The sequence below is a fragment of the Chlorocebus sabaeus genome, chromosome 1 (assembly GCF_047675955.1).
Source record: "Chlorocebus sabaeus isolate Y175 chromosome 1, mChlSab1.0.hap1, whole genome shotgun sequence".
NCBI classification, from domain to species: Eukaryota; Metazoa; Chordata; class Mammalia; order Primates; family Cercopithecidae; genus Chlorocebus; species Chlorocebus sabaeus.
This window is the reverse complement of record NC_132904.1, coordinates 46,291,718-46,316,779: the sequence shown is the minus strand read 5'-3', so window position 1 is coordinate 46,316,779 and position 25,062 is coordinate 46,291,718. Positions and strand designations below refer to the sequence as shown.

Genomic DNA, 25,062 nt, shown 5'->3' with positions numbered 1-25,062 from the left:
GGAGAGAAAAATTATGCAACAAATTTTATTTAGCAGTCCCAACATTCAGCACAAAAAGTTTACAGAGGATAGAAAGTGCATTAATAAAAGCCAGTCTTTACCAAAAGAAAACAGAAAATATATTATTGATTCAAAATATTTTACACTTGAATGATAAACTGCAATAACTTATTCTGGGCACCTACTGATAAGAGAAAGGAAGAGAAGAAAAGAATACTTTAAGAAGAGCTCAACTTCCAGCTGGTATCAGAGAAGTCAGTAGAGGTCACTGAGACCGGCAGTCTTTCTTGCTTTTTGCATTAGTGCCCTCAGCTGGAACTGTTTACGGGACAGAAGACGTACATGCTGGGAGGGGAAAAAAGTTTGAATAGTTTAGAATGGCTTTGATTTAGGCCCAGTCATAAAATATCAGACAATTTGTAACCTAGATGGGATCTAAGAACCCTAACTCAACCTGTCAACCTTTGGAATGAATACCTCATTACATGTGGCTTTTAAACTTCATATTATAAAGGCTTACTCAACAGGGAAAGCATTACATTGCAGGATCTGGCTCAGGAGTTTGACTTACACTTTCTTTTCCTAAGCGATGCCACTCAAGCAAGAGATTGTACAGAAAGAGAGTCCTCTCTTGGGTCTCTGGTTTACATCCAGCCATTCTTGTGGTTATACCACTTCTGAGGCACATGGTTTGGCCATTCCCCCACAGGGAGGAGATAGATAGGCAAGATCAGCACATGACCTGACCTGGCTCCAGCTGCAGCTGGATCAAATATCCCAAGGGTGGCTGCTATTATTCCTAAAACCATGTTCTCCATGACCCAAGAGACAGCAGTAGCCAAACTTCACTTACTAGATTTTCCACTGTACAACAGCATTAAGCTTGAGACAACTTTCATTCAAGAGGGCTTGAAAGGACAGCCTGATACCTTGAAGGGCTGTCTGATGTGGGAAAACTGGTCTAAAGTTATATAACTCTAAGAAAATTAACAGATAAAAAATGGAGGTGGCACAATCAGTGATCTCAGGTGGTATGACCTCAAAGAACCAATGGAAATCTGATCGTGCCTCCTGATCCACCCAGGCACAGAATGACACTCATCTTAATGCTGCCTGGTGGATAGAGAACTGCAGCCACCAGCCCACTTTTCTTCCCCTGCTCAGATCAATCCTCAGTACTCTGTCGGTAAAAAGATGGCGCAAAACCCTACATCTCGTTTGCTGTCTTTTGGGAAGATAAAGAATCTTAATTCATACTACAGAGAAACTCTCTTGGTTTGTGGTTTGCAAGGTCAGGGCCTCTACAGCCCAAGTTAAAAAATCTTGGAAAGTAAAATGAAGACATACCTTCAGGAAGACATCCAGGTCTATCACTCCCCTTCTCAAGGCTTCTCCCAAGTAAAAGATAGTGTCTTCAATAGCGTTTTCTTCTGCATACAGATTCAGGATCTGTTTGTATAAGGGAGCTGTGGGAATGATAACTTCATCGATATCATTATTTTCAGACTGATTTTCCATTTTCTCCAGAGCAGAACTGAGTTCTTCATCCTTCTTTTTCAAAAGTTCTATGTTTTTATCAACCTCGGCCTGAAAACAGAACAGTCCAAGCATTATTAATTGTACATAATTATCCACTTATCAGACATCTACAACACTTCACAGAAAAAGGTGGGCTAATAACCATGTTTAAATAACTCATGGATGAGAATCATGTTTCAAATAGCACCCCGGTCAAAGGTAGAGGAAAAGATGTGATCTATGCTGAGTGAAATACAGTAATGATGGAGATATCCTGAGCTGACCACTTTCAGCGACGGTAACAAGCTTGTCACTTGTCAGTGACAAATGATCCTGCAAACTAAGCCGTCAGACAAGATACTTACCAGCAGAAGGTTCCTTTACATAGAAAATCATAAGAGGTTTTTCTTCTCAGCAAGTAGGCATCTGCCATAGGAGAGTAACTTTCCCGTCTATGAAGAGGATTCAATGCATAGAGGCCCAAATGTCTATATTCTAATCACAAAGTATCACACGCAGGTGGTGGCTGTAGGCTCTGAGTTGTATTGGTGTCACTTTCCTGAATTCTAAAAATTGGCTACTTCGAAGCTCATTTTATAATCTAGAACCACTTTGTAAGGCTAATGGGTACATACAAATCACCTTCCACAGCGCCCTCAACCTTCTAAGAATTCCTTACTCTTCCATCAAAAAGGCACATTTACTGGAATAAATTCTCCCTCATGGGGATGAAAATGGAGCATGAAATTGGCATTTCAATTATGCTGATGCCTCCACTTTATCATCATTAAGCAAAGCCACGGGGCTGACTTACACATGGACTCTCCAAGGCACAGCTGTCTGTTATAAATATGAGAAAGCTTAAAGAGCTGAAGGTTGCATATGCTATGTTTATATGTAGCTATTTAGCCAACCAAGTATCTCTGGATTATTGTGAAAGTTCCCTGAACATACTTTTAAAGATGGCTCACACAACCTTTGGCAACAATAAAACAGTACTGTCCTTTTAAGTCTGCACCTAAGATTAGAGATCTTTATCATGGCTTAGAGCTCTCAACTTATTTCCTAGTAACTGGCAACATCAACCACTCAAACAGTCCTCCGTTGGGTTAAAACATCATTTCCAGCCGGGCGCGGTGGCTCAAGCCTGTAATCCCAGCACTTTGGGAGGCCGAGATGGGCGGATCACAAGGTCAGGAGATCGAGACCATCCTGGCTAACACGGTGAAACCCCGTCTCTACTAAAAAATACAAAAAACTAGCCGGGCGAGGTGGCAGGCGCCTGTAGTCCCAGCTACTCCGGAGGCTGAGGCAGGAGAATGGCATAAACCTGGGAGGCGGAGCTTGCAGTGAGCTGAGATCCGGCCACTGCACTCCAGTCTGGGTGACAGAGTGAGACTCCGTCTCAAAAAAAAAAATTAAAAAAAAAAAAAAAACAAAAAAACATCATTTCCTAGGGCAAAGGTGTGTTATGGTCTGGCTGTGTCCCCACCCAAATCTCAACTTGAATTTTTTTCACAGAAAGGGACCTGTGAAGGGGCGGAGGCGGTAATGGAATCATGGGAGCCGGTCTTTCCTATGCTATTCTCATGATAGTGAATAAATCTCACAAGATCTGATGGGTTTATCAGAGATTTCCACTTTTGCTTCCTCCTCATTTCCTCTTGCCACCACCATGTAAGAAGTGCCTTTTGGTTGGGTGTGGTGGCTCATGCCTATAATCCCAACACTTTGGGAGGCCAAGGTGGGCAGATCACTTGAGATCAGGAGTTCGTGACGGGCCTGGCCAACATGATGATACCCCGTCTCTACTAAAAAATACAAAAATTAGCCAGGCATGGTGACAGGCACCTGTAATCCCAGCTACTCAGGAGGCTGAGGCAGGAGAATCGCTTGAACCTGGGGGGTAGAGGTTGCAGTGAGCCGAGATCATGCCACTTCACTCCAGCCTGAGCAAGAGTGAGACTCTCTCAAAAAAAAAAAAAAAAAAAAAAAGAAATGCCTTTTCCCTCCCACCATGATTCTGAGGCCTCCCCAGCCATGTGGAACTGTAAGTCCAATTAAACCTCTTTCTCCCCAGTCTCGGATGTGTCTTTATCAGCAACATGAAAATGGACTGATACAAGGTGCAAACAAAATGGTCTAAATATTATTCCCCTCCCAATCAAAGACCAAATGCCAAACATAGGCTCCACTGTAAACAAAGCTATAAAAAATTACATTCACATGTCTAAAGATGCCTATAATTTTCTGAACTCCTATTATGCCCACAACATCCAGGATACATATAGAACACTTTGCCATGGCTACAATTCAATCCAAAACTTTTAAGTCTTTAATGAGTCACTTACTACTTCTTGATCTAAACGGGTAACCATCTCTTCCAGTTTTTGGTGACCCTTTTTCAGGTCTTCTTCTGTTCGTTTCAAGGCATTGAGCTCTGCCTGGGCACGATCCATTTCCTCCTTCATCCGCCATCTCAGTTTGTCACTGACCGCTGAGATGAGAGAGGCTCGGATGGTGTCCTCGCTGATTGTGCCATCCCTACTGGGACCTGCAGGAAACAGAGGCAAAAAACACTTGCTTATTTCCCAAGTTCCTTCTATTCGTCTCACAGGAATCTTCAGAAAAGAGGGCAATATGAACCGACACTTTCAAAATGTGAGGAAAGAAAAAAATTACGTTTCATCAGAAACAATGTAAAAAATCTGAGTTGATTCAGAAATACTTGCCCTGAAAGAGATTACTATTAATCCATGTTAAACCCAGTTTCCCTATTCATAGCCCAAACAATTAGCTATTTTCTCAATGAGACAGAGTCTATGTCCCTACCAATTGCAATTATTCCTAAATCACCAACAAATGGCACGATAATTTCCACCAAGGAAAAACATTTGATGCAGGCAAAGTCCAATATCAGGCTTCACTGCTAAGCTGAAGGAGACAGGTGCCCATTGTAGCAGCCAGTGAGGACTGAGAATGAGCAGTTTCCCTAAACGAATGTACAGTTTAATAAGGCTCCCCTCTGTAAGACTTTCACTCCTTCACCCTTTACCAACAGGACAGAATGGATAAACAAAAAAGAATGACATCCAAAAATTCAACAGCTGATAAAGTGTTTATTCCCAGATTATTCTCTTCCAAATGCCCCTTCCTAATCAGTGTATTATATAATTTCCATGCATATTTCAGATCAAATAAACATCCCCTGGATATTTTCTTCAAAAAGGTCTCCTTTTTAATATAAAGGTTGGGTATTCTTTATGACTATCAGTGTTCAGTTATTGTCCTAAATCAGCAAAAGTGTAAATGGCATTTTGACTTAATTATGTTTGATTATAAAATACTATGTGAGGACATAAGTATATTTAACCTTAATTGCCTTTTTTTTGAGATGGAGTCTCACTCTGTCACCCAGGCTGGAGTACAGTGGCATGATCTCGGCTCACTGCAACCTCTACCTCCTGGGTTCAAGCAACTCTCCTGCCTCAGCCTCCCGAGTAGCTGGGATTTCAGGCACACATTACACATCACAATGCCTGGCTAATTTTTGTATTTTTAGTAGAGATGGGGTTTCACCATGTTGGCCAGGCTGGTCTCAAACTCCTGACCTCAAATGATCCACCTGCCTGGCCTCCCAAAGTGCTGGGATCATAGGTTTGAGCCACTGAGCCTGGCCTTAATTCCTTCTTAACTCCTGAAGTTCTCTTTAGCATCTTCCCACAAAGGCAAAAACCTTCAACACATCTCCAAAGAAGACTGAAACCATTAATGGGTGCCTCCGACTCTCGTTTCTCCCACTTCTTTTGGAACAAGAATCCTAACCCCTTTATTTACATGCCTGATTCCTCACTGCTCACAAGTACAAACTTCCCTTTCTCAGCAAGACAGCTTGCTTTCTTCCAGATCCTTCCGAAGGACCAGATGCTTTTAAGCTTGTACCTACTTCTCTAATTCCAGTGAGTCTAAGTCCAACAACTGCTTTTACGATTATGCTTTTGTTCTTATTCTCTGGTTAAAGCTCTTAGCTAAGTTAAGGCCCATTTATTCACTTCTCTTACCAGCCCCAAACCGTGGGTCATCTTTGAAGCCCTATTCTCTCTAGTGTTTACATCCTCTGAGGTCAACTCCAGTCTTAGCCAACATCACTCTCTAATTCATGCACATTCTCAATGGAAGTGATATCCCCCAACAACTGGGCAAAAATTGGTTTGAGGTGGAAAAAAAGAGTCTTGTTCTTATGTATAAAGCAGAGATATCCATACAGTACCTAAACAGATACACAACATTTGTATAATCAACAGTATAATCAACATTTGTCGGGGGTGGGAATTGTTAGGGGAAAAAAAGTCTAAAAAGTCTTCCTAGGAGGGTGACAATGAAAAAAAAAAAAAAAAGTTAGGAAACACTGCTGAAATTCATCTGTGATCTTGTTTTTCAACTAGATGTTTTGTTGCTACTGTAAACTTCTACTTGCTGGCCTTGTCACTACCATCCCAATCTCTTTTCTTTTTTTTTTTTTTTTTTGAGACGGAGTCTTGCTCTGTTGCCCAGGCTGGAGTACAGTGGCACAATTTGGGCTCACTGCAACCTCTGCCTCCCAGGTTCAAGTGATTCTCCTGCCTCAGCCTCCCAAGTAGCTGCAATATAGGCATGCACTACCACACCTAGCTAATTTTTGTATTTTTGGTAGAGATGGGGTTTCGCCATGTTGGCCAGGCTGGTCTCAAACTCCTGACCTCAAGTGACCTGCCTGCTTCATCCTCCCAAAGTGCTGGGATCATAGGCATGAGCCACTGAGCGTGGCCTTATCCCCATCTCATTCTTAAACTTATGATCCACATCAGCTACATTTAAATGAAGCTAAACACAACCTATGAAAAGCAAACTTCCTGAAAGCCTTGTGAATTACCTGGGTCTTCTAATTACCTGTTAAATGATCCTGCTTTTTACCAAAACCATCAACAAACTCTGTCAACAAACTCTGTCTAAGCCATTCTAAACTAACAAAAAAGTTTAATGCTCTCAAATATCAGATCCCATCTTCTCTCTACCATTAAATTATGGTGAAAGCTAATCTTTGCCAATGATCTTTCCTCCATTAACAATAATTCCCAAAATATCAGCACAACAACTAGAATCTGCTCTCTCTTAACAGTTATCACTACACTTATTAGTTTAAAAACCTATTTTCTGAAGGAAAGGACTCTATAATCCTTATTATGCAGCCTAAATCCTAAATGTTAAGGGTGGCAAACTGTTGCTGAATGATTTCCTGAAATCAACAGAATTGGTTATCTTCTAGGAGTCCTAGAGCAAAGGCTCAGATGGTTAGAAGTCCTTAGGATGTGCTTTTTTGGAAACTTCCCTTCTCTTGCCTTCTGCTGGAATGTAGAAGGTAATTATTAAAACTGTGTATAAATATACAAGTGCTCAAAAATAAATAGTAAGGTGGTATTAAACCAAATGAAAGAACTCATTAATATCTCTACTACCTGAAAATCAGAAAAGTGAACTGCTAAAACTCTACTGGTTTGAAGGCATGTGGTTGGAAAGAGTGCTGAAAAGTCATTACTAGAGTAAAATATTTAAAATTATGGATTTCCAAGGCCAGGTGCAGTGGCTCAAGCCTGTAATCCCAGCACTTTGGGAAGCCGAAGCGGGCGGATCACAGTTTGAGACCAGCCTGACCAACATGGTGAAACCACGTTTCTACTAAAAATACAAAAATTAGCTGGGCGTGGTGGCACACACCTATAATCCCAGCTACTCAGGAGGCTGAGGCAGGAGAATCACTTGAACCCAGGAGGCGGAGGTAGAAGTGAGCTGAGATCGCACCATTGCACTCCAGCCTGGGCGACAAAGCAAGACACCATCTCAAAATAAAATATAAAAAATAAATAAAATTATGGATTTCAGTAACAGTGACAGGAGGCAGCCAAATGCCTGGGCAGATGGGGTAGGTCCCCGGTGAAACCCCACCTTCAAGCCAAAAACAGCCTGAAGGCTGAAAGATTGGACTGTAGGTTCCGGATGAAACCCCTGACATAGAGTGAGAACTTCTATTCCTGTTTGCTCACCCTTTCCCATTGATTCCTTCTAAATAATGCCTTTTAACCAATCAAATGTTGCCTTTTCCAATACTACCTATGGCCTACCCTGACTTCCTAAGAGCCCCTAAGAAGCCCCAGGACTCAGCCACTTAGTGGGAACTTTCCCACCTTTGGGTAGGGGAACCACCGCCGTGTCTCCTTTCCACTGAAAGCTATTTCATCACTCAATAAAACTCCCTGTCTTGCTCACGCTTTGATTGTCAGTGCATCCTCATTCTTTCTGGGCACAGGACAAGAACTTGGGAACCAGTGGGTAAGCCAGACTCGGCCCAAGTGGGCCGAGTGGGAGGGCTGTCTCCTGCAGCAGGAAGCATGGTTGAGGGAGGCCCAGGCAGGGTGTCACTGGTCAGAGGTCTCTGGCTTGCAGAGTGACTGAGAAGAAAATCTTGCATTATCAACACTATCACTGCTTCACTTTATTCACACAATTTTGCCCAACCAGCCACCATAATTCAGTGCTAAGCCCCTTCAGCAGTTAAATTCTTTAAACATTTCTGTCCCCAAGGGAACATCCAAATTCTTTAGCAAAGAATATTACCATAATTACCATAATTCAATCTCTTGGACTTGCTTTGGTTTCCATTTTTGCCAGGGAGGGGAAAACTGATTTATAATTTTGGTCTCTCACAACAAATTCGAAGGATGAGAAAAAACGTAAACTGCAACACAGTTTGAGAAAACTACTAAAACACCTTAACACAAGGAAGAATAAACATGAGATCTTTGCTGTAACCATTAAAATGCTTTTTCTAGTAGAGAGGTAGTCTCTCAATGTTGCTCAGGCTGGTCTCAAATTCCAGGCTCAAGCTATCCTCCTGCCTCAGCCTCCTGGAGTGCTGGGATTACAGGCATGAGCCACTGTGCCTGGCATCCCACCTATTTGCTATTGCAAAAAACAAAAACGAAAGAAACAAAAAACCTCAAAGTATAGGAATCTGCTATAATACCTGGTTTGTAACAGGAGTGATGGCCCAGCTCATGCTTCAGTGAGCATACATCCTCCTTTTCCATTGCTACATGTTGCCCATCTCATCTTCAATATTATAGTATCAGGCAGGAAGCTTTTGGCAGATCTTAATTTTTTTTTTCTTTTGTATTCAGGTATTTTTTGTTTTCAACTGATAAAATTTTTATTTCACTTTGAATTTTTACACTTTTCCTGATTATTCTGTGTAAGGTGAAACTAGAACTGTTTAAAAGATGTACACAAACCTAGTACATCAATAACTGGGGATTTTTCTTTTTTGCTATACTATTTTCACAACCACGGGTGTGCTTGCTAGGCAATATAATCATCACAGAAGAAAATGTTAGGCGGAAAACTGGTTAAGGAAAAACAAAGCAAGAAAAGAGCTACCAGATGTACAAACAGGCTCAGTTCCACATGCACTACTTTATTTTCAAGGGCCAACTATTAACTGCACATTTTTGTTCAGCTAGAAAGGTGGAATTTTTGTTTTTTCTTTGGTTTGTTTTAAATCAGTGCATGAGTTTTTCTTTTCTCATTTCAGCAGATGGACAAACAGATGGACTCTACAGCTAAGTGCAATGTTAAAGGTAGAGGGGTGATATTGTGAGACTGATAGGCCTATTATCAATTCTCTTCACTGCAGTGTCCATGCAACTTCCCTGAATACAGGGTCTCATTAAAACATATCTGAGAGCTGAGCTGGATGAGTGCAACTGGAAGACTTGGTGAGGGGCACTAAAAAGCATGATCAGGGCCAGCCTCAATACAGGGAGAAGTCAGGGATATTTAAAAATACTTTCTTGATTCAGATCCTGGTAAGACTGAAGAGCAACATCGTGTTGAGAACTGGAGGAAGACAGAGCTCTGGTGCCAGAGGCTCTTCTGAAGTCTTTAAAGCCAGGCTTGCTCACCAAGGTGCTCACTAATGTCTCTCTCCCCTGCCCATATACAGCATTAAAAAGTGAAAAAAAAGACAGATAAAGATAGAATTAAAGCAAAAAAAGTAAGGAAGCAGAGGGACAGAAATTTAGGAAGATAAAACCAAAGTCAACAGTCAAAAAGGATAGTGGGGGGCCGAGTACGGTGGCTCATGCCTGTAATCCCAGCACTATGGGAGGCCGAGGACGGTGGATCATGTGGTCAAGAGATCGAGACCATCCTGGCCTCATGGTGAAACCCCATCTCTACTAAAAATACAAAAATTAGCTGGGGATGGTGGTGCGTACCTATAGTCCCAGCTACTTGGGAAGCTGAGGCAGGAGAATCGCTGGAACCTGGGAGGCAGAGGCTGCAGCAAGCCAAGATCACGCCACTGCACTCCAACCTGACAAAAGAGCAAGACTCCAGCTCAAAAAAAAAAAAGAATGTTTAGATTAAAAAATTTAAAAGTCGCATGCCACGAAGAACCTGCAAACTGAGTACTCCTTGAGTGAAAGGTAAGGTAATCTCTACGGAACATCATTCTTCTTCTTTTTTTTTTTTGGAGATGAGGTCTCCCTATGTTGCCCAGGCTGCAGTGCAGTTATTCACAGGTGCAGCCAAAAGGCACTGCAGCCTTAAACTCCTACGCTCAGGCGATCCTCCTGCCTCAGCCTCCCAAGTAGTTAGGACTATATGCATGCACCACCATGCCTGACTCAGAAGGTTATTCTTAAAGATATTATCCAGGAAGCAGATAAGGTCATTCATAAAACACACGGCTTTTTTCTTTAGCTAGTGTTAACGAAAATAGATTCCATTATTGAAGCACAAGTTGCAAACTGGTAACATAGTGAACACACTGCAGTAGGAAAGGGGATTTAGTCAGGTGTGTTATATGAGCACTTGAACTTTTTAAGGCGTCATAAGCCAGTTATCTGCTACAAATAATTTAAATTTCAGGATTCGAGTTTCTTCAGAGGAAGACACTGTGGACATCTGTGGTAATGAACTTTTGAGTGGCAACAGCCCAAACAGGTCAAGTGTCTTTAAGCTCCAAACAACAGGCAGCATTACTGTGAATGACCATTAAACTCAAATGCCAAATGATGTAGTCTCACTCCAAGTTCTAGCATCACAATATAATCTCTATAACCTTCTGTACAACTTTACAATGGAATTGTATTTTAATGATTCTGATATCAGATTAAACTTTCCAAAAAGTTACACATAATTCAGGTCAATTTTTTTTTTACAAATATTAAATAAGACTTGCATTTGGAGGATTAAAAAGTCTAATATTCTCTTTCATTATTTATTCATGATTTCATTTTGTCTTGAGCAATTTTACTAAAAGCAACTCAATTTTATTAGGTGTTTTTCTGTTTCTCTTAAAAAACAGCTTTTGATTTTGACTGTCCTCTCAATGATTTCTAGTTTCTCTCTCATTAAGAATTAAACTTTTTCTTTCTCTTAATTTCCTTTTTTAAAAAATTATTATTATACTTTTAAGTTCTAGGGTACATGTGCACAACATGCAGGTTTGTTACATATGTATAAATGTGCCATGTTGGTGTGCTGCATCCACTAACTCATCATTTACATTAGGTATATCTCCTAATGCTATCCTTCCCACCTCCCCTCACCCCAAAACAGGCCCCGGTGTGTGATGTTGCCCATCCTGTGTCCAAGTGTTCTCATCGTTCAATTCCCACCTATGAGTGAGAACATGTGGTGTTTGGTTTTCTGTCCTTGTGATAGTTTGCTGAGAATGATGGTTTCCAGCTTCATCCATGTCCCTACAAAGGACATGAACTCATCCTTTTTTATGGCTGCATAGTATTCCATCGTGTATACGTGCCACATTTTCTTAATTCAGTCTGTCATTGATGGACATTTGAGTTGGTTCCAAGTCTGTGCTATTGTAAATAGTGCCGCAATAAACATACGTGTGCATGTGTCTTTATAGCAGCATGATTTATAATCCTTCGGGTATATCCCCAGTAATGGGATTGCTGGGTCAAATGGTATTTCTAGTTCTAGATCCTTGAGGAATCGCCACACTGTCTTCCACAATGGTTGAACTAGTTTACAATCCCACCAACAGTGTAAAAGTGTTCCTATTTCTCCACATCCTCTCCAGCACCTGTTGTTTCCTGACTTTTAAATGATCGCCATTCTAACTGGCGTGAGATGGTATATCATTGTGGTTTTGATTTGCATTTCTCTGATGGCCAGAGATGATGAGCATTTTTTCATGTGTCTGTTGGCTGCATAAATGTCTTCTTTTGAGAAGTGTCTGTTATCCTTCGCCCACTTTTTGATGGGGTTGTTTGATTTTTTTCTTGTAAATTTGTTTAAGTTCTTTGTGATTCTGGATATTAGCCTTTTGTCAGATGGGTAGATGGCAAAAATTTTCTCCCATTCTGTAGGCTGCCTGTTACTCTGATGGTAGTTTCTTTTGCTGTGCAAAAGCTCTTTAATTAGATCCCATTTGTCAATTTTGGCTTTTGTTGCCATTACTTTTGGTGTTTTAGTCATGAAGTCCTTGCCTATGCCTATGTCCTGAATGGTATTGCCTAGGTTTTCTTCTAGGGTTTTTATGGTTTTAAGTTTGACATTTAAGTCTTTAATCCATCTTGAATTAATTTTTGTATAAGGTGTAAGGAAGGGATCCAATTTCAGCTTTCTACTTATGGCTAGCCAGTTTTCCCAGCACCATTTATTAAATAGGGAATCCTTTCCCCATTTCTTGTTTTTCCCAGGTTTGTCAAAGATCAGATGGTTGTAGACATGTGGTATTATTTCTGAGGGCTCTGTTCTGTTCCATTGGTCTATATCTCTGTTTTGGTACCAGTACCATGCTGTTTTGGTTACTGTAGCCTTGTAGTATAGTTTGAAGTCAGGTAGCGTGATGCCTCCAGTTTTGTTCTTTTGGCTTAGGATTGTCTTGGCAATGTGGGCTCTTTTTTGGTTCCATATGAACTTTAGTTTTTTCCAATTCTGCGAAGAAAGTCATTGGTAGCTTGATGGGGATGGCATTGAATCTATAAATTACCTTGGGCAGTATGGCCATTTTCACGATACTGATTCTTCCTATCCATGAGCATGGAATGTTCTTCCCTTTGTTTGTGTCCTCTTTTATTTCATTGAGCAGTGGTTTGTAATTCCCCTTGAAGAGGTCCTTCACATCCCTTGAAAGTTGTGTTCCTAGGTATTATATTCTCTGTGAAGCAATTGTGAATGGGAGTTCACTCATGATTTGGCTGTTTGTCTGTTATTGGTGTATAGGAATGCTTGTGATTTCTGCACATTGATTTTGTATCCTGAGACTTTGCTGAAGTTGCTTATCAGCTTAAGGAGATTTGGGGTTGAGACGATGGGGTTTTCTAAATATACAATCTCGTCATCTGCAAACAGGGACAATTTGACTTCCTCTTTTCCTAACTGCATACCCTTTCTTTCTTTCTCCTGCCTGACTGTCCTGGCCAGAACTTCTAACACTATGTTGAACAGGAGTGGTGAGATAGGGCATCCTTGTCTTGTGCCAGTTTTCAAAGGGAATGCTTCCAGTTTTTGCCCATTGAGTATGATATTGGCTGTGGGTTTGTCATAAGTAACTCTTACTATTTTGAGATATGTCCCATCAATACCTAAATTATTGACAGTTTTTAGCATGAAGGGCTGTTAAATTTTGTCAAAGGCCTTTTCTGCATCTATTGAGATAATCATGTGGTTTTTGTCTTTGGTTCTGTTTATATGATGGATTACGTTTACTGATTTGCATATGTTGAACCAGCTTTGCATCCCAGGGATGAAGCCCACTTGATCATGGTGGATAAGCTTTTTGATGTGCTGCTGGATTCCGTTTGCCAGCATTTTATTGAGGATTTCTGCATTGATGTTCATCAGGGATACTGGTCTAAAACTCTCTTTTTTTTGTTGTGTCTCTGCCAGGCTTTGGTATCAGGATGATGCTGGCTGCATAAAATGAGTTAGGGAGGATTCCCTCTTTTTCTATTATCGGAATAGTTTCAGAAGGAATGGTACCAGCTCCTCTTTGTATCTCTGGTAGAATTTGGCTGTGAATCCGTCTGGTCCTAGACTTTTTTTGGTTGGTAGGCTCGTAATTATTGTCTCAATTTCAGAGCCTGTTATTGGTCTATTCAGGGATTCAATTTCTTCCTGGTTTAGTCTTGGGAGGGTGTATGTGTCTAGGAATTTATCCATTTCTTCTAGATTTTCTAGTTTATTTGCGTAGAGGTGTTTATAGTATTCTCTGATGGTAGTTTGTATCTCTGTGGGATCAGTGATGATATCCCCTTTATCATTTTTTATTGTGTCAATTTGATTCTTCTCTCTTTTCTTCTTTATTAGTCTTGCCAGCAGTCTATCAATTTTGTTGATCTTTTCAAAAAACCAGCTCCTGGATTAACTGATGTTTTTGAAGGGTTTTTTTGTGTCTCTATCTCCTTCAGTTCTGCTCTGATCTTTCCATGTTTAGTGCTTCCTTCAGGAGCTCTTGTAAGCCAGTCCTGGTGGTGACAAAATCTCTCATTTGCTTGTCTGTAAAGGATTTTATTTCTCCTTCATTTATGAAGCTTAGTTTGGCTGGATATAAAATTCTGGGTTGAAGTCTTTCCTTTAAGGATGTTGAATATTGGCCCCCACTCTCTTTTGGCTTGTAGAGTTTCTGCCGAGAAATCCACTGTTAGTCTGATGGACTTCCCTTTGTGGGTAATCCGACCTTTCCCTCTGGCTGCCCTTAACATTTTTTTCCTTCATTTCAACCTTGGTGAATCTGACAATTTTGTGTCTTGGGGTTGCTCTGCTCAAGGAGTATCTTTGTGGCATTCTCTGTATTTCCTGAATTTGAATGTTGGCCTGCCTTGCTAGGTTGGAGAACTTCTGGATAATATCTTGCAGAGTGTTTTCCAAGTTGGTTCCATTCTCCCCGTCACTTTCAGGTACACCAATCAGACATAGATTTGGTCTTTTCACATAGTCCCATATTTCTTGGAGGCTTTGTTTCTTTTTACTCTTTTTTCCTCTAAACTTCTCTTCTCGTTTCATTTCATTCATTTGATCTTCAATCACTGATACCCTTTCTTCCAGTTGATCGAATCGGTTACCAAAGCTTGTACATGCATCACGTAGTTCTCGTGCCATGGTTTTCAGCTCCATCAGGTCATTTAAGGTCTTCTCTATGCTGTTTATTCTAGTTAGCCATTCGTCTAATCATTTTTCAAGGTTTTTAGCTTCTTTGTAATGGGTTCGAACATCCTCCTTTAGCTTGGAGAAGTCTGTTATTACTGATCTTCTGAAGCCTTCTCTCAACTCATCAAAGTCATTCTCCTTCCAGCTTTGTTCCATTGCTAGCGAGGAGCTGCATTTCCTTGGAGAAGAAGATGTGCTCAATGTTTAGAATTTTCAGCTTTTCTGCTTCTGCTCTGGTTTCTCCCCATCTTTGTGGTTTTATCTACCTTTGGTCTTTGATGATGGTGACGTACAGATGGGGTTTTGGTGTGGATGTCCTTTCTGTTTTAGTTTTCCTTCTAACAGTCAGGACCCTCAGCTGCAGGTCTGTTGGAGCTTGCTGGAGGTCCACTCCAGAGCCTGTTTTCCCGGGTATCACCAGTGGAGGCTGCAGAACCGCGAATATTGCATAACGGCAAATGGTGCTGCCTGATCGTTCCTCTGGAAGCTTAGTCTCAGAGGGGCACCTGGCTGTATGAGGTGTCAGTCAGCCCCTACTGGGAGGTGCCTCCCAGTTGGGCCACTCAGGTGTCAGGGACCCACTTGAGGAGGCAGTCTGTCTGTTCTCCCATCTCAAACTCCATGCCAGGAGAACCACTACTCTTTTCAAAGCTCAGTTGGAAATGCAGAAATCACCTGTCTTCTGCCTCACTCATGCTGGGATCTGTAGACTGGAGCTATTCGTATTCGGCCATCTTGGAACAAAGACCATTCAGGTCTATTTTTTCTACAAGTAAGTTTTGCTAAATTACAAAACCCCATAATCACAAGTATTGAATTTTTAAAAAATTAAACACACCTAATCCTGTCAATGTTAATCAAAATAAAAACTTCAGAATGCCGTGGCATTTCTGTGACCAATCTGAGTTTTAGAATACAAATACCAGCTGTTTATCCCATGAACCATTTTTGCTAGGCTAAGGCTGTGAAAAATCGCAAGTCAACGTACAATTCTTTATGTTTTATCACACAAGGGATATCTATGGAGGGTACAGAGTGACACTGAACAGATCATAAAGCACAAGAGACATTAGTTATCTCCCTCCCCAGCATCTCCTTCATATCCCTGGTTTTCTGATGTCTACAGAGTGAGACTGTCCCTAAGTAACTGCATGATCAGAGTGCTGTCTTTTTAAGACTCTTCATTCAGTGTATCCAATTCAGTAATCGCTTCATCAAATGCTGTTTTTGCCAGGCTGCAGGCCTTTTCGGTAGAATTTAGAATCTCATAGTAAAAGACTGAGAAATTAAGTGCCAGACCAAGTCAAATTGGATGTGTAGGCTGTATTTCTTCTTTCTTACTAATTTCAAATGGTTCCTGATAAGCCTGCTGGAAGTTCAACAGTGGTTTGTTTGTTGTCTCCAGATGCCACTTCAGAAAGATACCTAAAATAATCTCCTTTCATTTTCAAGTAGAACACCTTTCTCTCTGGTTGTATAGAATTGGGAGTAAGATATTTGTCCAACATCTCCAGAACGTCATTGCAGATGTCCTGCAGTTCTGCTTCCATCTTCTCATGGTACTCTCTGCCCACCTGCGGCTTCTTCTCTTTCCTCTGTTTTCTGCTCAATGCTGGAGTGACACGCCAGGAAGAGCAGCAGGCACCTACCACATTCTTGTAGGCAATTCTCTCTTCATTGGAGAATTCATGACTCTGTTCCCTGACTGCCTTCATGGCTACAGCCATATCATCACAGCACTCAGCCTGCTCAGTGAGTTGGCTTTCTAAACCAGCTCACTTTTGTCCACTGTCATTCCTGTGGGAGGGCTGCAGGGGACAAGGATGCTTCCGAAAAAGCTCCGAGAGAGATGACCACTTCCTTCCCAAGCCCACTCCTCAGGCAGTGGTGGCGGTGCCTGCCATTGCTGCAGCGATGGTGGCAGCAGCTCCTGTATTCAGATATTTTTAAAGTTCAAGCAAATAACTTGGTTCTGTGTTGTCAAGAATTAACTTTACCCAAAGAGAGGCCATGCCTTTGCCCTTGGCTCCTGGAGGTGATTTCTAAGCCCTTGTAACTTCCTGACTAATTAGAGCATCCTGTATTTACACCAGACAGTCTAACAATGTGATTTATGGGGGGCTCTTTGGGCCATGCAGTGATAGTTAACAGCTCAACCTCTGGAGGAGCTGGAGACTAAAGGGTAACCTCACAGGCAGTCAGCAGTGTCTATATGACCAAGACCCGATAAAAACTCTAGACCCAAGGTTCAGGTGACCTACCCTGGTCGGTAATACTCCATGCATGATGATACATACTGTTAATGGGAAAAATCAGCAGTGCCTATGACTCCACTGGGAGAAGACAACTAGAAGCATTGCACTCGGAACTTTCTGGGTTGCACAAGTGTCTTTCCTTAGCCTACTTTAATCTGTATCTTTTGCCATAATAAGTCATAACTGTGAGTATAACAGTTTTCAGTGAGCTTTTAAAGTCCTTCTAGATAATTATAGAACCTTAGGGTGGCCTTGGGAAACCTTGAACTTGCAATGAGTGTCAGAAGTGAAGGTGGTTTTGTGAACTTCCAAACTTTACAGGTACTTAACTAAAGGGTATTTTCTTACCGAATCAAGAACTTGCTCTTCATGGCAATTTGTAGAGTAAGTCGGTCTCCTTCAAATGAGGCTATGTAAAAAGGCAACACATCTTTCCACACTCACTGAATATACAGATTAAAATATGTCAGAGAGTGAGCTCCCTTTCAGACTTAATATGAATTAAAGTCTTAGTTGTTCAGTCATCTGGACAGAATTTAGACCAAATAAAAATCTCTAATTTCTTTTACTGTACTTTTTAAAAAGTCCTTTAAAGAAAGTGAAAAAGCCAATTTCTACAAGAGTTTGGTTTAGAATTTCATATCCAAAGGGTGATTCATGAAATGATGACTATTGGTGTGTTTGGTCAGGTGGTCGCTCCGGGAGAACTGCTTGGGGCAGAGGGGGCAGGAGAAGCGCTTCTCGCCCGTCTGCGTCCTGTAGTGGCGGGCCAGCTCGTTGGAACGCGTAAACTTCTTGTCGCAGTCGAGCCAGTCGCAGGAGAAAGGACGCTCACCCGTGTGGGTACGCTGGTGAGACTTGAGTGTCATTTGTGGATTATTAAAGAAACCTCTCCATACCTGATGCATAAAGTATAACATCAAATAGTAAGGGGCAGAGCAAGATGGCCGAATAGGAACAGCTCCAGTCTCCAACTCCCAGTGCGAGCAACACAGAAGACCGGTGATTTCTGCATTTTCAACTGAGGTACTGGGTTCATCTCACTGGGGAGTGCCAGAGGATCAGTGCTGGTCAGCTACTGCAGCCCGACCAGCGAGAGCTGAAGCAGGGCGAGGCATTGCCTCACCTGGGAAGCGCAAGGGGGAAGGGAATCCCTTTTCCTAGCCAGGGGAACTGAGACACATAACACCTGGAAAATCGGGTAACTCCCACCCCAATACTGCGCTTTAAGCAAACAGGCACACCAGGAGATCATATCCCACACCTGGCCGGGAGGGTCCCACACCCACGAGCCTCCCTCATTGCTAGCACAGCAGTCTGTGATCTACCGGCAAGGCAGCAGGGAGGCTGGGGGAGGGGCGCCCGCCATTGCTGAGGCTTAAGTAGGTAAACAAAGCTGCTGGGAAGCTCGAACTGGGTGGAGCTCTGCAAACGACTCTGTCTGACAACTTTGAAGAGAGCAGTGGATCTCCCAACACGGACGTTGAGATCTGAGAAGGGACAGACTCCCTGCTCAAGTGGGTCCCTGACCCCTGAGTAGCCTAACTGGGAGACATCCCCCACTAGGGGCAGTCTGACACCCCACACCTCACAGGGTGGAGTACACCCCTGAGAGGAAGCTTCCAAAGCAAGAATCAGACAGGTACACTCGCTGTTCAGGAATATTCTATCTTCTGCAGCCTCTGCTGCTGATACCCAGGCAAACAGGGTCTGGAGTGGACCTCAAGCAATCTCCAACAGACCTACAGCTGAGGGTCCTGACTGTTAGAAGGAAAACTATCAAACAGGAAGGACACCTACACCAAAACCCCATCAGTACATCACCATCATCAAAGACCAGAGGCAGATAAAACCACAAAGATGGGGAAAAAGCAGGGCAGAAAAGCTGGAAATTCAAAAAATAAGAGCGCATCTCCCCTGGCAAAGGAGCGCAGCTCATCGCCAGCAACGGATCAAAGCTGGACGGAGAATGACTTTGACGAGATGAGAGAAGAAGGCTTCAGTCCATCAAATTTCTCAGAGCTAAAGGAGGAATTACGTACCCAGCGCAAAGAAACTAAAAATCTTGAAAAAAAAGTGGAAGAATTGATGGCTAGAGTAATTAATGCAGAGAAGGTCATAAACGAAATGAAAGAGACAAAAACCATGACACGAGAAATACGTGACAAATGCACAAGCTTCAGTAACCGACTCGATCAACTGGAAGAAAGAATGTCAGTGATTGAGGATCAAATGAATGAAATGAAGCGAGAAGAGAAACCAAAAGAAAAAAGAAGAAAAAGAAATGAACAAAGCCTGCAAGAAGTATGGGACTATGTAAAAAGACCAAATCTACGTCTGATTGGGGTGCCTGAAAGTGAGGGGGAAAATGGAACCAAGTTGGAAAACACTCTTCAGGATATCATCCAGGAGAACTTCCCCAACCTAGTAGGGCAGGTCAACATTCAAATCCAGGAAATACAGAGAACGCCACAAAGATACTCCTCGAGAAGAGCAACTCCAAGACACATAATTGCCAGATTCACCAAAGTTGAAATGAAGGAAAAAATCTTAAGGGCAGCCTGAGAGAAAGGTCGGGTTACCCACAAAGGGAAGCCCATCAGACTAACAGCAGATCTCTCGGCAGAAACTCTTCAAGCCAGAAGAGAGTGGGGGCCAATATTCAACATTCTTAAAGAAAAGAATTTTAAACCCAGAATTTTATATCCAGCCAAACTAAGTTTCATAAGTGAAGGAGAAATAAAATCCTTTATAGATAAGCAAATGCTTAGAGATTTTGTCACCACTAGGCCTGCCTTACAAGAGACCCTGAAGGAAGCACTAAACATGGAAAGGAACAACCGGTACCAGCCATTGCAAAAACATGCCAAAATGTAAAGACCATCAAGGCTTGGAAGAAACTGCATCAACTAACGAGCAAAATAACCAGTTAATATCATAATGGCAGGATCAAGTTCACACATAACAATCTTAACCTTAAATGTAAATGGACTAAATGCTCCAATTAAAAGACACAGACTGGCAAACTGGATAAAGAGTCAAGACCCATCAGTCTGCTGTATTCAGAAGACCCATCTCACACGCAGAGACATACATAGGCTCAAAATAAAGGGATGGAGGAAGATTTACCAAGCAAATGGAGAACAAAAAAAAGCGGGGGTTGCAATACTAGTCTCTGATAAAACAGACTTTAAACCATCAAAGATCAAAAGAGACAAAGAAGGTCATTACATAATGGTAAAGGGATCAATTCAACAGGAAGAGCTAACTATCCTAAATATATATGCACCCAATACAGGAGCACCCAGATTCATAAAGCAAGTCCTTAGAGACTTACAAAGAGACTTAGACTCCCATACAATAATAATGGGAGACTTCAACACTCCACTGTCAACATTAGACAGATCAACGAGACAGAAAGTTAACAAGGATATCCAGGAATTGAACTCATCTCTGCAGCAAGCAGACCTAATAGACATCTATAGAACTCTCCACCCCAAATCAACAGAATATACATTCTTCTCAGCACCACATCGTACTTACTCCAAAATTGACCACGTAATTGGAAGTAAAGCACTCCTCAGCAAATGTACAAGAACAGAAATTATAACAAACTGTCTCTCAGACCACAGTGCAATCAAACTAGAACTCAGGACTAAGAAACTCAATCAAAACCGCTCAACTACATGGAAACTGAACAACCTGCTCCTGAATGACTACTGGGTACATAATGAAATGAAGGCAGAAATAAAGATGTTCTTTGAAACCAACGAGAACAAAGATACAACATACCAGAATCTCTGGGACACATTTAAAGCAGTGTGTAGAGGGAAATTTATAGCACTAAATGCACACAAGAGAAAGCAGGAAAGATCTAAAATTGACACTCTAACATCGCAATTAAAAGAACTAGAGAAGCAAGAGCAAACACATTCGAAAGCTAGCAGAAGGCAAGAAATAACTAAGATCAGAGCAGAACTGAAGGAGATAGAGACACAAAAAACCCTCCAAAAAGGCCGGGCGCGGTGGCTCAAGCCTGTAATCCCAGCACTTTGGGAGGCCGAGACGGGCGGATCACGAGGTCAGGAGATCGAGACCATCCTGGCTAACACGGTGAAACCCCGTCTCTACTAAAAAAAAAAAAAATTCAAAAAACTAGCCGGGCGAGGTGGTGGGCGCCTGTAGTCCCAGCTACTCCGGAGGCTGAGGCAGGAGAATGGCGTAAACCCGGGAGGCGGAGCTTGCAGTGAGCTAAGATCCGGCCACTGCAGTCCAGCCCGGGCTACAGAGCAAGACTCCGTCTCAAAAAAAAAAAAAAAAAAAAAAAAAAAACAAAACCCTCCAAAAAATCAATGTATCCAGGAGTTGGTTTTTTGAAAAGATCAACAAAATTGACAGACCACTAGCAAGACTAATAAAGAAGAAAAGAGAGAAGAATCAAATCGACACAATTAAAAATGATAAAGGGGATATCACCACCGACCCCACAGAAATACAAACTACCATCAGAGAATACTATAAACACCTCTACACAAATAAACTGGAAAATCTAGAAGAAATGGATAATTTCCTGGACACTTACACTCTTCCAAGACTAAACCAGGAAGAAGTTGAATCCCTGAATAGACCAATAGCAGGCTCTGAAATTGAGGCAATAATTAATAGCCTACCAACCAAAAAAAGTCCAGGACCAGATGGATTCACAGCTGAATTCTACCAGAGGTACAAGGAGGAGTTGGTACCATTCCTTCTGAAACTATTCCAAACAATAGAAAAAGAGGGAATCCTCCCTAACTCATTTTATGAGGCCAACATCATCCTGATACCAAAGCCTGGCAGAGACACAACAAAAAAAGAGAATTTTAGACCAATATCCCTGATGAACATCGATGCAAAAATCCTCAATAAAATACTGGCAAACCGGATTCAGCAACACATCAAAAAGCTTATCCACCATGATCAAGTGGGCTTCATCCCTGGGATGCAAGGCTGGTTCAACATTCACAAATCAATAAACATAATCCAGCATATAAACAGAACCAAAGACAAGAACCACATCATTATCTCAATAGATGCAGAAAAGGCTTTTGACAAAATTCAACAGCCCTTCATGCTAAAAACGCTCAATAAATTCGGTATTGATGGAACGTACCTCAAAATAATAAGAGCTATTTATGACAAACCCACAGCCAATATCATACCAAATGGGCAAAACCTGGAAAAATTCCCTTTGAAAACTGGCACAAGACAGGGATGCCCTCTCTCACCACTCCTATTCAACATAGTGTTGGAAGTTCTGGCTAGGGCAATCAGGCAAGAGAAAGAAATAAAGGGTATTCAGTTAGGAAAAGAAGAAGTCAAATTGTCCCTGTTTGCAGATGACATGATTGTATATTTAGAAAACCCCACTGTCTCAGCCCAAAATCTCCTTAAGCTGATAAGCAACTTCAGCAAAGTCTCAGGATACAAAATTAATGTGCAAAAATCACAAGCATTCTTATACACCAGTAACAGACAAACAGAGAGCCAAATCAGAAATGAACTTCCATTCACAATTGCTTCAAAGAGAATAAAATACCTAGGAATCCAACTTACAAGGGATGTAAAGGACTTCTTCAAGGAGAACTACAAACCACTGCTCAGTGAAATAAAAGACAACACAAACAAATGGAAGAACATACCATGCTCATGGATAGGAAGAATCAATATCGTGAAAATGGCCATACTGCCCAAGGTAATTTATAGATTCAATGCCATCCCCATCAAGCTACCAATGACTTTCTTCACAGAATTGAAAAAAACTGCTTTAAAGTTCATATGGAACCAAAAAAGAGCCCGCATCTCCAAGACAATCCTAAGTCAAAAGAACAAAGCTGGAGGCATCACGCTACCTGACTTCAAACTATACTACAAGGCTACAGTAACCAAAACAGCATGGTACTGGTACCAAAACAGAGATATAGACCAATGGAACAGAACAGAGTCCTCAGAAATAATACCACACATCTACAGCCATCTGATCTTTGACAAACCTGAGAGAAACAAGAAATGGGGAAAGGATTCCCTATTTAATAAATGGTGCTGGGAAAATTGGCTAGCCATAAGTAGAAAGCTGAAACTGGATCCTTTCCTTACTCCTTATACGAAAATTAATTCAAGATGGATTAGAGACTTAAATGTTAGACCTAATACCATAAAAATCCTAGAGGAAAACCTAGGTAGTACCATTCAGGACATAGGCATGGGCAAAGACTTCATGTCTGAAACACCAAAAGCAACAGCAGCAAAAGCCAAAATTGACAAATGGGATCTCATTAAACTAAAGAGCTTCTGCACAGCAAAAGAAACTACCATCAGAGTGAACAGGCAACCTACAGAATGGGAGAACATTTTTGCAATCTACTCATCTGACAAAGGGCTAATATCTAGAACCTACAATGAACTCAAACAAATTTACAAGAAAAAAACAAACAACCCCATCAAAAAGTGGGCAAAGGATATGAACAGACATTTCTCAAAAGAAGACATTCATACAGCCAACAGACACATGAAAAAATGCTCATCATCACTGGCCATCAGAGAAATGCAAATCAAAACCACAATGAGATACCATCTCACACCAGTTAGAATGGCGATCATTCAAAAGTCAGGAAACAACAGGTGCTGGAGAGGATGTGGAGAAATAGGAACACTTTTACACTGTTGGTGGGATTGTAAACTAGTTCAACCATTATGGAAAACAGTATGGCGATTCCTCAAGGATCTAGAACTAGATGTACCATATGACCCAGCCATCCCATTACTGGGTATATACCCAAAGGATTATAAATCATGCTGCTATAAAGACACATGCACACATATGTTTATTGCAGCACTATTCACAATAGCAAAGACTTGGAATCAACCCAAATGTGCATCAGTGACAGATTGGATTAAGAAAATGTGGCACACATACACCATGGAATACTATGCAGCCATAAAAAAGGATGAGTTTGTGTCCTTTGTAGGGACATGGATGCAGCTGGAAACCATCATTCTTAGCAAACTATCACAAGAACAGAAAACCAAACACCGCATGTTCTCACTCATATGTGGGAACTGAACAATGAGATCACTTGGACTCGGGAAGGGGAACATCACACACCGGGGCCTATCATGGGGAGGGGGGAGGGGGGAGGGATTGCACTGGGAGTTATACCTGATGTAAATGACGAGTTGATGGGTGCAGCACACCAACATGGCACAAGTATACATATGTAACAAACCTGCACGTTATGCACATGTACCCTACAACTTAAAGTATAATAATAAATAAATTAAAAAAAAAAAATGATGACTATTGAAGATTTCATTAAGTCCCCATTTTATAGTATAAGGATGCATTAGCAGAAGGAATTTTAAAAACCCTTCTAAAAGAACCTGTCTTATAATCTATATGATATTTTATGATGGTTCTTGTGAGATAGGAGGGAAAATCCTTCTCCCATAGATTAGGTACCTAAATGATATGACTATAATTAAGCATTCAGTCACATGCAACAGTGGTGGTATTCCATTAATTGGCACAGAAGTTATTAGAACTAATGAAAACTTAAGGGTCTTTTTATAGTTAGTGAATTTTTCACACATAAACACATCAACATACTTTGTTAAAGCTATTACATCTGGTCTAATGGGTCAAATTATACTGATGCTAAACTTTTAAATCCCTATTTTTAAAAACACACATTTAAATCCTGGAATTTACACTGTATTTCTCTTTATAGAATATGTTCAGGCAAATGCTGCCATGACATCACCAAATAAGTCCTTGCCAAGACTCTCCAGCCAAAGCCATTAACACTCAAAATAGGAACCAAGCTGAGGCAGCAGTCGCTCAGCCTATAAAGGTCGCAGTTCACCTGAGGAAGCTACAAACACCAAGATTAGACCTAGTCTTATCTCCATCACACATAGACATCACTGTGAAGTATATCTAAACTTTTAAAAATTGAACTACTTTGTAAAACAAAAAAAAGGAATTATAACTAAGATCCGAAATTAAAAAGTCGAAAAAGAAAAACCCAGTTTT

The 25,062-nt window shown here is 41.3% G+C and overlaps 1 protein-coding gene and 1 pseudogene across 1 annotated transcript in view; both read right to left on the bottom strand.

Annotated features, from left to right (window-relative positions):
* Positions 1–11: 11 nt before the first annotated feature.
* The window catches only part of TSG101 (tumor susceptibility 101), a 57,873-nt gene continuing 32,822 nt past the window's right edge, over positions 12–25,062 (bottom strand). Inside the window, exons 8-10 of the mRNA XM_008004714.3 lie at positions 3,870–4,072; positions 1,348–1,587; positions 12–345 (exon numbers count right to left, since the gene is read on the bottom strand). Of these exons, the coding sequence (XP_008002905.1) occupies positions 256–345; positions 1,348–1,587; positions 3,870–4,072 (533 nt within the window). The 3' untranslated portion in view covers positions 12–255. The remainder of the gene's footprint in view (positions 346–1,347; positions 1,588–3,869; positions 4,073–25,062) is intronic.
* LOC103239114 (14-3-3 protein beta/alpha-like) lies at positions 15,156–18,082 on the bottom strand (annotated as a pseudogene).